Genomic DNA, 15,947 nt, shown 5'->3' on the forward strand with positions numbered 1-15,947 from the left:
TGCGGAACAACACGTGCTTGCCTTGTAGCAGCGTCCGGAACTGCCGCAAGGCGAGGTGCACTGCCAACAACTCCAGGCAGTTGATGTGCCGTTGCATGTAGCGCCCCAGTCCGTGCTGGAGGCATCTGTCCTGACAACAACACTTGTTCTAAGGGCACCCCAGCCCGTAGAAAAGTAAGGTCTGACCAGGGGCTGAATGAGTGGCAACACATGGTGATGGTCACACGATATGTCCCGCGGCACCATGCCCATTTCCGGACTTGGGAGTGTAACCAGTGCTGAAGTGGTCTCATATGAAGCAACCTGAGCAGCGTGACTGCGGCTGTAGTTTTCATATGCCCCAGGATCCTCTGAAAGCCTTCTGTTTCAGCAGAATCACCATCCTGCCTCTGAAGGAACTTCGGCAGTCCAGAACTGACCAAACTTCTGCGTCAACATCTTGAACTGAAGCTTGTGAAGAGCCCGATTCAAGACTCGCAGATCCAGGATTGGCCGAAGGCCACCGCCTTTCTTGGGTACGATGAAGTAGCAGCTGTAAAACCCCTGCCTCATCTCAGCTGGAGGGACAGACTCGGTTGCATCCTTTGCCAGGAGGACAGCAATCTCCTCGCGCAAGACAGGAGCGTCTTGGACTGCCACCGAAGTCTTGAGAACGGCGCTAAACTTTGGAGGTCGCCTGGCAAACTGAATTGCATAGCAGAGTCGAACTGTGCAAATAAGCCAGCGAGACGGGCTGGGCAGTGCAAGCTATGCCCCCAGACACCGTACAAGTGGCAGCAAAGGAACAATCGACATACCCGCGGTGGTGCAGTGGAAGGGAGTAGAGCTGAATGGTACAGAAGGCATTGCATTCTGACTCATCCCTGCAGAATTCCCTAAGTCCCTGGGAGGACTGGCCAGAGATGCGTGGAGAGGCATCGCATCTCCCAACCACAGTCTCTTGGCCGCTGACAAGAAGTGGCATCGTGGGCGAGAGTGAGGAGGTAGTGCATCTGCACACTGTTAGCCTGCGACCCTGAGAACCCGGAGGAAAAGTAAATTGCTCTTTCTTTTTAGGGAAGTCGTGGTTAGAGTATCGGACTCATAACCCAAAGGTCGCGGGTTCGAGTCTCGGTACCGGCAGGGATTGTAGGTGGGGGGAGTGAATGTACAGCACTCTCTCTACCCTCAATACCACAACTGAGGTGCCCTTGAGCAAGGCACCGGACCTCCAACTGCTCCCCGGGCAGCCACAGCATTGGCTGCCCTCTGTTCTGTGTGTGTGTTCACTGCTGTATGTGTGCACTTAGGATGGGTTAAATGCAGAGTACTAATTCCAAGTATGGGTTACCATACTTGGCCACATGCCACGACACTTTAACTTTTTTTCACTTTCACTTTCACAATTTGGTTACTGCTGGCCCTTATGCCAGCGACGGAACAGAAACAAAACGGGGGAAGGAGCGGTGCTGTCCTTGCCATCTCCTGAGAAAGAGCAGCTTCCCGCATCTCAGGGTTGCCCGTGTCAGGGCCACTTTGTCACCTACCTGGTCACATTGGTTAGCTGGCACTGTGTTGATCCAATGCTCACCATTCAGCAAGATCGAGGTTGTCAGCAGCACAGGGGCAAGCTTAATATGCAGCCCCGAGTGCAAGCTACCTTTGACAGAGATCGAACTAGAAATCTTGCTATGGCGAAAAGCCATCCCCTCATCAGCAAGGGTGCCCGGTGGACATGGAGGCTCAGCTTCCCTGATATTCGTGCCAGGAGGAAAAGAGCATAGTCCAGCCCTGCAGAGTTCAGCTCCAACCCTAATAAAAACTCACCTGGTTGTAGCTTCCTAGTAACCTTTAAGACCTTGATTAACTTGTTCAAGTGTGTTTGATTAGTGTTGAAACAAAATTCTGCAGGGCTGTGGCTCTCCAGGACCGGCGTTCACCACCCCTGGCATAGTCTGTGGACGACGGCATGTCAGCGATCAAGAGATCGCCTTCTCGCTCACAGTTCCCTCGGCGGCCAGCAGTGAACCCTAATTATGTTTGTTTGAAATGTATTGTCAATATGTTCGGTTGCAATAAATACAAGAAGGAACATACTTGATCAGCAGTGCTCTTTTCCTCCTCTGACTCTTCTCCCCCGGGAGACTCGGCTCAGCTTGAGCCGCCATGTGTGTGTGTCCGCCAAGCAGCAAAACATGGCCACACCCCCTTTGTTGTGTGTCCATGGGGGCAGGGTCTATGTAGATTTTAGTGTTTGTTATGTCATGAACCCAGGAAAAAGAATGTTGTAGTCCAAACAATCCATTTTTGTAGGCCTTACAAAGTGAATTTGTAAAATAAAATCTCCCTTTGCATTGAACTTTGAGCATCGTAACTTTGCAGATGTTGTTTATGCTCAAACAGCAACAGTACACACTAAGTAAAGTTAAAAATGTGAAATCACAATCAACCACCCCTTTAAAACTCAATTATCTAGTCTAAAATTGTCTTCTACTTCATGCAGGTTTTTGAAAAGTCCTGCTGCAGAGGAAGCATGCGAGTATCTCACTAAAGTTCTGGATGCAAGTCCATTATTACTGACAGAACTGGATCTGAGTGGAGAGAAATTAAGAAACCTGGATGGAGAGAAACTCTCTGCTCTTTTAATGGACTCTCATTGCAAAGTGGAGAAAATCAAGTGAGTGAACATGATTTATACATTATAGGTCCGTGTACGTTTTGATAGTTTGTTTTCCAATTTGAAATGGAATAAGCAGAAATGAGAAAACGGTCGTTTTTTCCCCCTGTTTTTTCATTTGAGATTTTGGCTCGATCTTCTTTTTTTTGGTTCACGGGTAGAAAACAGATAAACAACTTCAAAATTAGTGAACATGATTTATACATTATAGGTCCGTGTACGTTTTGATAGTTTGTTTTCCAATTTGAAATGGAATAAGCAGAAATGAGAAAACGGTCGTTTTTTCCCCCTGTTTTTTCATTTGAGATTTTGGCTCGATCTTCTTTTTTTTGGTTCACGGGTAGAAAACAGATAAACAACTTCAAAATTAGTTTTCCCCTTGTGGGCAGTCATGACATGCCCCTTTCCGCAGATTGGTCAACCAAATCTGAGCCTGTGACGTCATCCTCAGTTCGTTCAACAAAATAATAGTCCTCTGCTGCTGTACGGGGCAGGTCCTAGATCGGGCTTTCTTCTGTGCAACCTAACACGTTTCGCAGAAATATTTATTTCAGAAATTTGACACAACATATATTAATTAGGGTAAGCAATTAAAAAGACGAATAATAGCTTATCTCTTATTGTTACAGTGGGGAAAAAAATTATTTGATCCCCTGCTGATTTTGTAAGTTTGCCCACTGACAAAGAAATGATCAGTCTATAATTTTAATGGTAGGTTTATTTGAACAGTGAGAGACAGAATAACAAAAAAATCCAGAAAAACGCATTTCAAAAAAGTTATAAATTGATTTGCATTTTAATGAGTCAAATAAGTATTTGATCCCCTATCAATCAGCAAGATTTCTGGCTCCCAGGTGTCTCTTATACAGGTAAGGAGCTTAGATTAGGACACTCTCCCTATAGCGGTTAAAGATCGGCGACGGCCCCAGATTAATGATGTTTCACTTTAACAGCACATTTAAACATCACACTCTTACTTGATCTGGACAAACTGTGCATGAGTAGAAAGATTAAGACTCTAGCTTCGATATTTAACCACTGTTTTGATAAAACATTGTTGCAGTGACAGTAATTTAGTAATTTATGTCAGGAGTGCAAAATAATAAATCTGTACGTGTCATTTTTGGAATAGAAATTCTCGATGCATTCATATTCAGTCACGTCTGCTACGGTTTATTTGTGTTCACATAGACTCACTGAACAGTGTCAATAAGGGCTTATAGCCCAAGATGCATATACACGGAGAAATATAGATATATTTACTCATGTTTACTTCATATTTCTTCAGACAGAATCACAATTTCTATTCATTTTCCACTGATCTAATTAACTCTTCCGTGCTCGCAGTATGAGTCACAGAAAGACGATTTGTTGTGAAAAACGTCAATCTTATTCTGCATCGGAGTTTGCTGAGCCAGACATGAGGAGACAGGAGAGCTTACAGGGGTCATAAATCAATTTTATTAGCCTTTATCAGCCTTCTCTGAAAACACACATGACGTGGTCTTAGAAAATGTTTCATAAAATTCACAGTTTTAGAGATTATGTTCTGAAATTTACAATGAAGCATTAGTAGACTAAAACCATATCCTAAAAGCATCATATTTTTTATACATATAAAAATATGTTTGTATTATTTTTTTGTTTTCATGTTTGAGCTTATATATCTTTATTATCATAACAGTCTGAGTAATTCTGATTCTTGAACAGTAAACTTTGAAGTGTCAGCTTTGTAAACATATGTTGATTATGTATCTAGTAAGAAAGACTCATGAGCAGGAACCTTTTTATTTTGGGCATGCCATTTGTGTCCATGCTGAAAATGGGGGGTAAAAGCTAAGGGGTTTTAACATGAAATCGTCAAATTGCTACTCCATATCAATCGCATACAATGAAAATACAGAATAATTAGAACAATCATTTACGCACAATAAATAACAGAGCATCATATCTATACACATTTTCCCCGGAACTTTCTCGCGACGTGGTAGGAATTCTTCCACGGCCCGGTAGTGGGTTGCGACCCGGTGGTTGGGGACCTCTGGCCTATAGCAACACTAACATAACCCCCAGCCTCTTCAAAAAAAGGCGACCCCCTATAGCAGTGGTTCTCAAACTTTTCACACCAAGTACCACCTCAGAAAATATTTGGCTCTCCAAGTGCCACCATAATGACCAACATTAAAATACAGTAGCGTAGTAGGCCTAAGTATTCAGCTACAGCTCTGCACAGTTCAAAAACGAGGCAGTTTTATACCTAATAAGAATATTTATTATTGTCAGCCATTTTAAACATTGTAAATACAGTTTGAACATTAACAATGCACTGTGCTTACATACAGGTAAATAAAAAAACCTAAGATTAAATTAAAATGTACTGTACCTAAAAAGTAAAACAAAAAAAAAAACTGTATTGTACTTAAATGTAAAGTAAAAAACGTACAGTACTTGATCAAAAACATTAAAAGGCATCATTTAGCCACCGCAAATTTTTAAAAGTGTTTTAACATTAATTTATATTTATTTCAGTGATTCCTCTGCATACCACTGGAGGGAGCCCGCGCACCACACTTTGAGAATCGGTGCCCTATGATTTACCTCAATTTGAGCACATGGGATGGTCATTGCAAATAGAATACTGTAAATGCAAATCGGCTGAGGGTGGATTTCATTTTTACTGTACTGTAGGCTAATCATAGCTGCGGAATGTTGCATTTAGCCAGGATTTAAGTTATGAGTGTGCACAGCCTTCGACGCTTAGTAGCCTAACATGTTGATAAATAACTAGATAGACAAATAACCAACTCTTAAGGCTTGTGCTGGTGTGCTCGGCCATCCACAAAATTTTATATAATAGGCCTAACATAAATAATGTAGCCTAGTTGAGTTGGACAGCAGACAAGCATCCGCTTCATTCAGCACGAGCTGCAGCACAAGATTGACAGGACCATAGTGGCTACGGAAAACGGCAGAACTTTTGTTAATAAAAATAAATAAATAAATAAAAAATAATATATATATATATATATATATATATATATATATATATATATATATATATATACAGTATGTGTGTGTATGTTTAATAGCCCATAAGTGAGTTTGTCTTTTTTCCATTGAAGTAATAATGGACCACAAACTGAGCGTTCGTTTTAATGGGGAAATGGGGAAGTTTGTTTTAACGCAGATGTAATCAGTCTTAGTCATTTTGTTAATAAAGGTTTAGCCAGTTTTAATGAATCAAAAACTAAGCATTTCTTTGTCAGTAAGGGAAAATCCATAGGTCTTTCATTTATTTGTGTTACAACGGGTAGCCTATAGGCCATGTCTTATTCATTTTGTTAATAACAATGTTAATAATACTTCAGTTAAAAGATTGGGGGAAGATGTGAAGATCAAACATTAACGATAAATAAGAGCTACAGATACTGAACATCATCGACATCTTTTCTTGTTAAATGTGCAAGTGCACATTCTTATATATTACATTCTTATATATATATATATATATATATATATATATATATATATACTGTATATATGGAGAGAGAGAGTCATGGTCAGAATTATTGGCACCCTTGGTAAATATGATCAAAAAACGCTCTGAAAATAAACCTGCATTATTAATCCTTTTGATCTTTTATTTAAAAAAATAAATAAAAAATCACAAATCTAACCTTTCATTGAACTAAAACAATTGAAAATGGGGGGAAATCTCATTATGAAATAAATGTTTTTCTCAAATACACGTTTTATTGGCACCCCTAGAAATTCTTATGGGTAAAATATCTCTAAAGTATATTGCTATTCATATTTACAATTTTGAGCACTCCAGGGTGATTATGTACATGAAATTATCCAGCCATGGCTTCCTGTTTCACAGAAATATAAAAAAACAAACAAAAAAAAAACAAAGGAGGAAAAACAAAATTCCAAATTCCCTTAATAATCCATCACAATGAGAAAAACCAAAGAATATATTTCTGATGTGCAGCAAAAGATAATTGAGCTTCACAAATTAGTGAAGTTGCTTTAAGAATAGAGAATTCCCATTTCCATCATCAGGGCAATAATTAAGAATTTCCAATCAACATAAAATGTTATGAATCTGCCTAGAAGAGGACATGTGTCTATATCGTCCTAATGAACAGTGAGGAGGGGAGTTTGAGTGGATAAAGACTCTCCAAGGACCACAGCTGGAGAATTGTAGAGAAAGGTTGAGTTTCGGGGTCAGAAAACCTTAAAAAATATGGTCAAACAGCACCTACATCACCACATGTTGTTCGGGACATCACCACAAAAATTATCCTCACTCATCCAAAAACAAACTCCAGCATATTTAGTTGTCAGACACGACTGGAACTTCAAATGGGACTGGCTTCTATGGTCAGATGAAACAAAAAAATGAGCTTTTTAGCAGCAAACACTCAAGATGGGTTTGGTGAACACAGGGATAAAAAAGTACCCCATGTGTACAATAAAATATACTGCTGTATTTTTAATGTTGTGGGCCTATATTTCTGCTGGAGGTCCTGGACATCTTGTTTAGACACATGGCATCATGGATTCTATCAAATACCAACAGATAAAAAATCAATAAGTGACTGACTCTGTTAGAAATCTTAGAATGGGCCATGTTTGGATCTTCCAACCGTACAATAATCCAAACACAAACCTCAAAAACAACACAAAAATGGGTCACTGAGCACAAAACCAAGCTTCTGCGGGCCATTCCAGTCCTCTGACCTGAACCCTGTAGAACATGAGTGAACTGAAGAGAAGAAGCAGCAACATGGAGCTGTGAATCTAAAGGGTCTGGAGTGATTCTGGATGAAGGAATGGTCTCTGATCTCTTGTCAGGTGTTCTCTAACCTCATCAGGCATTATAGGAGAAAACTCAGAGCTGTTAAACTGGCAAATGGAGGTTTCAAAAAGTATTGAATAAAAGGGTGCCGTTAATTTTGGCCAATGTGTATTAGAAAACATTTATTTCATAATGATATTTCCCCCCATTTTAAATTCTTATTCTTCAATGAAAGGTTAGATTTTTGTGAATTTTTTAATAAAAGATCAAAAGGATTAACAATGCAGATTAGTTTTCACAGCCTTCTTTGATCATATTTACCAAGGGTGCCAATAATTCTGACCAATTCTGACGCTTTTATCCAAAGTGACTTACAAATAAGAAAAAGGAACTAAAACTAAAAGTTAAAACTCTATAAATACTATATATATATATATACACATTTAAGAAAATAAAGAAATTAAATAAAATGACAAAAACATTTCAAAACTAAACTAAAGAAAATGGTAAAACTTTACAATAAGGTTCATTAGTTAACATTAGTAAACATGAACTAAGAATGAACAATACTTCTACAACATTTATTAATCTTAGTTAATGTTAATTTCAGCATTATTAAAATCACAAGTTGTGCTTGTTAACATTAGTTAATGCACTAAGAAGTAATATGAACTAACAATGAACAACTGTATTTTCATTAACTAACATTAACAAAGATGAATAAATAGTGTAATAAATGCATTGTTTATTGTTTATTCATGTTAGTTAATACATTAACTAATGTTAACAAATGACACCTTATTGTAAAGTGTTACCAAGAAAATTAAGCTAAAAACAATTAAAAATATTAAAACAACAAAAGGTATGAGTATAATAATGATTCTAACATAACACTAAGCCAAACACCAAAAACAACTACATATGTGTATGTACAGCCACACACATATACATATATACACATAAAAATAAATTCAATATATATATTTTCATTACCATGTAGTATGAAGTACTAAAATAACTCAAATTAAATAAAGCTAAAACTTAATAAAAAACCTATACAGACATAATAAAAAGACTAATAAAATGACAACATTACTACAACTGTAACTAAAACTAAAATAGATAACAAATACAAATCAAACTGCATTAGTATATCAGTAATCCTGAAAAATAACACTGAGCCAAACACACATGCTAAAAAAACAACAACAACAACTTACACATAGCAAGAAATGGTTATAAAAACTAGCGCAGCTTCACCATACAAATAAATAAAACAGGCTGGTTGCTGATTAAAATTTCTGAAATAAATATTTCTATGAAATGTGTTAGGTTACACAGAAGAAAGCCCGATCTAGAACCTGCCCCCGTACAGCAGCAGAGGACTGTTATTTTGTTGAGCAACTGAGGATGACCTCACGGGCTCAGATTTGGTTGACCAATCAGCGGAAACGGGCAAGTCATGACCGCCCACAAGGGGAAAATGAATTTTGAAGTTGTTTATACATTTTCTATCTGTGAACCAAAAAAAAAAAACGAAAATCGAGCCAAAATCTCTTATTTTTTTCTTTTATTTTTTTTTGAACAAATGAAAAAAACGACCATTTTCTCATTTCTGCTTATTTCATTTAAAATTGAAAAACAAACTATCAAAACATACATGGACCATTATAACTTCTCTGTATATTCATTATAAAGAACTGTCAGTAACGTATGTGAGCATATTTGAAGAGTGTTGATCAGTTGAATATGTGCTGTATTATAAAAAATGCTGTTTTTGTGTTCAGGCTAAATAATTGTGAGCTGACAGAGAAAAGCTGTTCAGTTCTAGCTGCTGTTCTCTCCTCCAAAACCATCCTGAAAGAGATGAACCTGAACAACAGCCGTCTGCTGGACTCAGGAGTCAAAGAGATCTGTGAGGGACTGAAGAATCCTGTGTGTGAGCTGAAGATACTCAAGTGAGTACTTTTCACCATCAGCTACACTCAACACTACAGGAATACTGTTTTTTCAGTCTGCCCATCTCCATTTATGAAATTGTTTTTGCTATAGACAGTTCATTCTTTTATTTTGTTGTATTTATATTTTTGAATTAGTATATTTGTACATAGAAATCATGCATTGATGCTTATTCACACTAAAACAAATGTTCATCACAACAATTGTGTGTGATAACCATTTTAATTTGAATGAATGTCTGTTAACACTGTTAAGGTGTTAACATCTGTTCAGACTGATACGAACACTCACTTAACACTTTTGCAGTGACTTTGAATAGCAGAGGAAGAACCCCCAAAAAAAAAAACACACAAAAACCCAACATGTAAATATTGTTTTGTTATTTTTTTTTAAATTCTGTCACCAGTGCTAATTGTGCTATTTTATTTGCTTTTTTATCTACTGTCTGGGAGTAAATTTTAATTTCTTTCAGCACCTTTTTCATTGTTTCCCATTGATCTGAACAGAAAAAAAATGCATTCAGATATTGCAACAATTTTTTTGTGAGGAATATTTATCTTGGTTTGAGCTGGCCTTTATAATAACCTCACAAAAACGCTAACTGTATCTCTTAATAAATATTAATGCATTAATAGAATATTTATTAAAAAATGATTAAAAACAACTGATATGAAGCTAATGTGGTCAAGATCTGTTTAGAACTTGTTTTGCTGTGCATTTCCCTGAAAATAATTGCACACCTTAGAAAGTCCGTCAACCACTCAGATTCAAGCATTCAGCAGCCCTGTAGTATAAATAATTATAATTAACAACTGCATATCTGACAAAGTATTCAGCTGTAAGCTGTAGTGTGATTTAGTCATATTTTGTGCATTAATGAATAGCCTAAATCTCTACTGCAATGTTAATTTCAGTTTGAGTTTTTATGATTTGTAGACTTTCAGACTGCAGTATCACTGAAGAAGGTTATAAAGCTCTGGCTTCAGCTCTGAGATCAAACCCTTCACACCTGACAGAGCTGGATCTCACAGGAAATGATCCTGGACAATCAGGAGTGAAGGAGCTCAGTGGTTTACTACAGAGTCGAAAGTATTCGCTTAAAACACTGAGGTGAGTTGTATTAAAATAATAATGTTCCATAATCTTTGTACCATTTTAGCTGAAGTAGGATTATCAAAAAGACATACATGCTTTGAAATGACTAAAGGCCCTTTAACAAGCTAGTGAAAATCTCTTTAATACTAAGTCTTTAATAAGTCTGTGTACTTCTGTCTGCAGGTTGTTGAGTCCTGCTGCAGATGAAGGCTGTCAGTTTGTGACTGGAGTTGTGGGTAAAAATCCGTTACTCCTGAGCGAGCTGAATCTGAGTGAACGTGAACTAGGAGACACACGAGTGAATCAGCTCACTGCTCTACTGCAGGACAAACACTGTAAACTCAACACACTCCAGTGAGTATTGTTTTCATTTATTATTGCACATTTAAAGTATCTTGAAGAAATGAGCTGTACAGTGAATAAAACAGTAATTCTCAATAATCACTGAATGTTGACATTAAGTACTTTTTTTATGTGTAAATTCTTCCTCTCATGTTCATCATTTTAGGATGCGTAATTGTGATCTAACACAGAAAAGCTGTTCAGCTCTCGCTGCAGTCCTGAGATCAAACTCCAGTCTGAAAGAGCTTGACATGAGCAACAATAATCTGCAGGATTCAGGAGTGAAGAAACTCCAGAGCGGATTAGAAAATACAAACTGCACACTGGAGAAACTCACGTGAGTTCAATGAACCACGTTTGATTTTAATAATAATCTCTTTTGATCAAAGTAAACATTTCTGCAGTAAACTAAAGAAAAGCAAAAAACATGTTTCTTTTCAGTTGATGTACTATATTTTTCTTCACTAATCAGAAGACAATATAAAATGCACAAAAAAATGACTTTTTGAGATATATATACAGGGGTGCACATAAGTGGTCCGCATGCAAATTAAAAATGCGCTATGTAAATAAGTTCAGACAGCGCACTTGCGTACCGACATGGATGACAGCTGTTAATGCAGTTACAATTTTAGATCTACGAATTGTACTGTATAAGATTTCTATTCAAACTGAAACCATAATCTAGGCTACCCGCTGCCATTTTCAAAGCAAAACTGTGACCTTTAATTCACTGACGCTCTTCCATCAGCAGCAGTAAACCCAGAAGCGCATATACTTACTTGCCGGCAACCCGCCAAAATAAAAGCTTGCTGATTTTACGTTTTGAAAATGATGAAAATTCAAATAATAATAATAAAAATGATAATAAAAATATTAGCATTTTTATTTTTGTTTACTATAAAATAATTGTATTTGTATGTAATACTCCCTTATTTTTTAAATAAAATAGTATTATCACACTTGATTATTTAGTTTATTATAGTGCTGTCAATCGATTAAAACAATTAACTAATTAATCGCACATTTTTCTGAAATTAATCGCGATTAATCACGATTACTGTGATTACATACATTTAGTGATTATATACATTTACATACATTTAGTTTATCAAATTTTAGATTTATTCGTGATTATATGTCATCTGAGGCCGCTTTGATGTATATGCATTCCATGATTATTTCTCATATTACTTACTGTTTAACTACTTGGTCGCAAGCTAGTATTACTACTCTGAAACCATTAGAGTCTTTGTATAAACAATCACTAAAAACTCTTGATAAGAAATCAGTTCAGTTTCATCATTGTTCAATATTAAAAAAATACAATTTGCTAAGCTGGGATAACTTGATCAAATATGTACATATTTGTCTGCTGCTGAAGACTATGCATAGCCTGACTTCACCACTAAAACAGTTTGTGAATATTAGAACAACTGCTCACCGATTTACAAGGGGTGGGGAAAGAGGGGACTGTATTATTCCTCTCAAAAGAAGTAATTTCAGTCAGTCTGTATTTTCAGTCAAAGCTGCAAGGGAATGGAACTCCATCCCATCAACAATTAGAAGATTACATACTTTTGGTTATTTTCAGTCTCATCTTAAAAAATGGTTACTGACAACTCAGCACTGTCAGCATTAGTATTGTATTCTTGACAATAGACTTCCTTGTGCTAATTGCTCTTGGCTATGTTACCTTCTCTTGTTGCCATCTCTCTCTCTCTCTCTCTCTCTCTCTCTCTCTCCTTTCCCTCATATGTTTACTTTGTTTTAGATAATTTACTTATATTTTGTATTTTAGTAGCGATTTTGTTTGTGTGTGAATTTGTTTCTGTAATTTTTTTTTTATTTTTTATTTTTTTCCCCTTTCTCTTCATATGATGTGTATATATGTGTGATGCTCTGTCTTTGTTTTTAGGGTGAACTTTTAACATTCTGTCAAGGGTCTACAGATGAAAAATAGCCTTTTGGGCTAATTCTGGCACATTTACAGTTATGTTTATTAATGTGCATTGCCCCTGTAAATAAAAAAATAAAATAAAATAAAAAGATTAATCCCACCTAACATTAACGTTTTTAAATATACTTTTATATTGCAATAATTTAACATTCAATCTTCACATTAATGTACAAACAACATAAAGACAGTATATTTTTAATATTTGTTTAATGGCATCTTTATTTTTATGACTGAAAGCCAGTATCACTGACACCAATTAATAATGATTTCCCTATAAAAATGTTTCCCCCTAATATTTAACCATTGACTACAGCCATTCAACTTTACATTATAATTAAGAGCTATCAATTTTAACATTTATTAAACTTTAAAAATAACTTCTAATTTAAGTGAACTTAAAACAATCTTCACATTAACCCATTATAATAAATGTCATATTTATCTACCTGTGTCCCTCAGCAGAAATATACAGAAATTGAATAAAGTTATCAAACACTAAATTCTAAACTAAATACAGATGAATCCTTAAAACTATAAAAGTTATTGATTTCCTCTTTTTTCATTTGTTCTTGATGAACAGACATCACAGCAGCTGGTTATTAGGTTGTTTTTGGCTGCTATTTCTTTAAGAGCTGCCGCTGCTGAACATGACGCATCTTATTTTTTCTCAACTCTACCTTTTCTGACCCATTTCAGGTCGGACCCATTTCAGTCTCTACTAATGAGCTGATGAGTTGAATCGAGTGTGTTAGATGAGGAAGACAGTGCTGGGATGCTCCAGGACAGTTTTGAAAACCATTTCAGAGACATGTTCTTAATGTAACTCATATATAACATATTACATGCACGCACAGTTTTGTGGCAGCTTTAATTGCCTTTTTGGTAACTTCATGACTTAACTGATCACGACATTGCATGCTCGTAGTTTCTTTCGCGATTTGATATGAAATGATACAGGCTATGCGTGCACTGGCACCTTTGTGCCCATAATAGAAAAGAATGCGCTGCGAGCACAGTACAGTTTCTGCGCTTGTTTGACTCACGCCTAGCATCGACTGCGTTAACGAGCTAATTTTGACAGCACTAGTTTATTATTATTATTATTATTATTTATTTATTTATTTTTTTAAATAAAGTGCAATAATATTATTATCTCTATTATTAATTTATTTTTTTTATAGTTATATTTTATGGGTCACACTACATGCCGTGGCCCGCGTGAGGACCAAACCAAATCTCCATGTTCTCATATGAGAACCAGGCTGAAAAACTTATGTGCACCCCTGTATATATATTGTAGTGAAATTAATTGTAGACTTTTCTGTAGACTTTCAGACTGCAGTATCACTGAAGAAGGTTATAAAGCTCTGGCTTCAGCTCTGAGATCAAACCCTTCACACCTGATAGAGCTGGATCTCACAGGAAATGATCCTGGACAATCAGGAGTGAAGGAGCTCTGTGATTTACTACAGGATCAAAACTGTCAACTGAAGACACTGAGGTGAGATATGATGAAATTATACACAATAAATAAATGATATGCAGATTAATTATTCATAGAAATCTTTTTTTAAAAACTAATACAATAAGCTTTACAATTTTTTGTTTTATAAAAGTTTAAGTCCTTTTAAGATAAACAAAAACTGACTAATGATTGCACCAAATGTAGTTAAATTGAATCTTTCTCTTCTACAGGTTGTTGAGTCCTGCTGCAGATGAAGCCTGTCAGTTTGTGACTGGAATTGTGGGTAAAAACCCGTTACTCCTGAGAGAGCTGAATCTGAGTGGACATGAACTAGGAGACACACAAGTGAATCAGCTCGCTGCTCTACTGCAGGATAAATACTGCAAACTCAACACACTCCAGTGAGTATTTGACATAAAATGTTCATATTTATACTTTGCATTGTTTTGCAAATGTTTTATATTGTACATTTAATAACTGGTTAAAATTAATGGGTTACATTTATTAATTTAGCAGAGGAACTGACTGTTAAGTTTCAGTCATGTTTATACATTCTGATATTTGTATACCTGTAATGAATTTCTGTGCTATTTGCATAGTGTTCTGAATGTAAGTGTGCGTATAGTACACTGAGAGGAAGTGAGGACTCTTATTTTAGTGACATCACTGCTTACGTTGTTGATATGTTGTTGTGGACAGACATAGCAGTTGTCAAATAAAAGGAGTTTTCTGTTAAGTTGAAACCAGCTGTCTTTTGTAAAGTAACACTTACAAATGACAATGACACAAGCAGAACAAATTTAGACTGTTATTGTTCATTAAAGACGGTTTTAGGATAAACTGATGAATGTTTCCTGTCTTTTTCTTTCTCTACAGGCTGAATAATAACAGTATTACAGCAGAAGGTTGTGCTGCTCTCACTTCAGCAATTAATTCAAACCCTTCAAACATGAAAGTCCTGGATCTGAGTGGAAATAAACTAGGAAACTCAGGAATGAAAAAGATCTGTTATCTGTTAGAAAATCCACAATGCAGATTGGAGAAATTGAAGTGCGTATTTTCATTTATATACATTTCTACATGTTAATATACATTTGTAAATGTTGATTTAAGGCTATCAAGGTTGAAATTATGATTTTGTTTGACTACTACTTACTTTGCTAGCTTTAAATATTCTATGAAATATTTACAAATATTGTAAAAAATAAGCTTGTGTTAGGGAATTTGCTGATCATCAGTGGGGTGACAGTTTTGAAAATATTAAATAAAAATATTGACACGTTTTTCACACTTTCCATCGCAACGCTTTTTATAATCAGGTTGAGATTTCATTTTCTTATGATTTAAATAGATATTTTAAAATAATTCCATTTCATATACATGTGCATTTTGTTAGAACATGCAGTACTTAACAGTTTTTTTCCCCTCATATACAGACTCTGTAACTGCAGTATCACTGAAGAAGGTTATAAAGCTCTGGCTTCAGCTCTGAGATCAAACCCTTCACACCTGATAGAGCTGGATCTCACAGGAAATGATCCTGGACAATCAGGAGTGAAGGAGCTCTGTGATTTACTACAGGATCAAAACTGTCAACTAAAAACACTGAGGTGAGATATGATGAAATTACACAAAATAAATCAGAAGCAAGCTAAATATTCATGCA

The 15,947-nt window shown here is 36.1% G+C and overlaps 1 protein-coding gene across 1 annotated transcript in view; it reads left to right on the forward strand.

The window, feature by feature from the left end:
- LOC131537397 (uncharacterized) overlaps positions 1–15,947 on the forward strand; it is a 199,744-nt gene that overhangs the window by 141,948 nt on the left and 41,849 nt on the right. Inside the window, exons 39-47 of the mRNA XM_058770780.1 lie at positions 2,483–2,656; positions 9,248–9,418; positions 10,356–10,529; positions 10,698–10,868; positions 11,023–11,193; positions 14,144–14,317; positions 14,512–14,682; positions 15,158–15,331; positions 15,718–15,891. Of these exons, the coding sequence (XP_058626763.1) occupies positions 2,483–2,656; positions 9,248–9,418; positions 10,356–10,529; positions 10,698–10,868; positions 11,023–11,193; positions 14,144–14,317; positions 14,512–14,682; positions 15,158–15,331; positions 15,718–15,891 (1,554 nt within the window). The remainder of the gene's footprint in view (positions 1–2,482; positions 2,657–9,247; positions 9,419–10,355; positions 10,530–10,697; positions 10,869–11,022; positions 11,194–14,143; positions 14,318–14,511; positions 14,683–15,157; positions 15,332–15,717; positions 15,892–15,947) is intronic.

Source organism: Onychostoma macrolepis, chromosome 03, assembly GCF_012432095.1.
Source record: "Onychostoma macrolepis isolate SWU-2019 chromosome 03, ASM1243209v1, whole genome shotgun sequence".
In the NCBI taxonomy this organism is placed as follows: domain Eukaryota; kingdom Metazoa; phylum Chordata; class Actinopteri; order Cypriniformes; family Cyprinidae; genus Onychostoma; species Onychostoma macrolepis.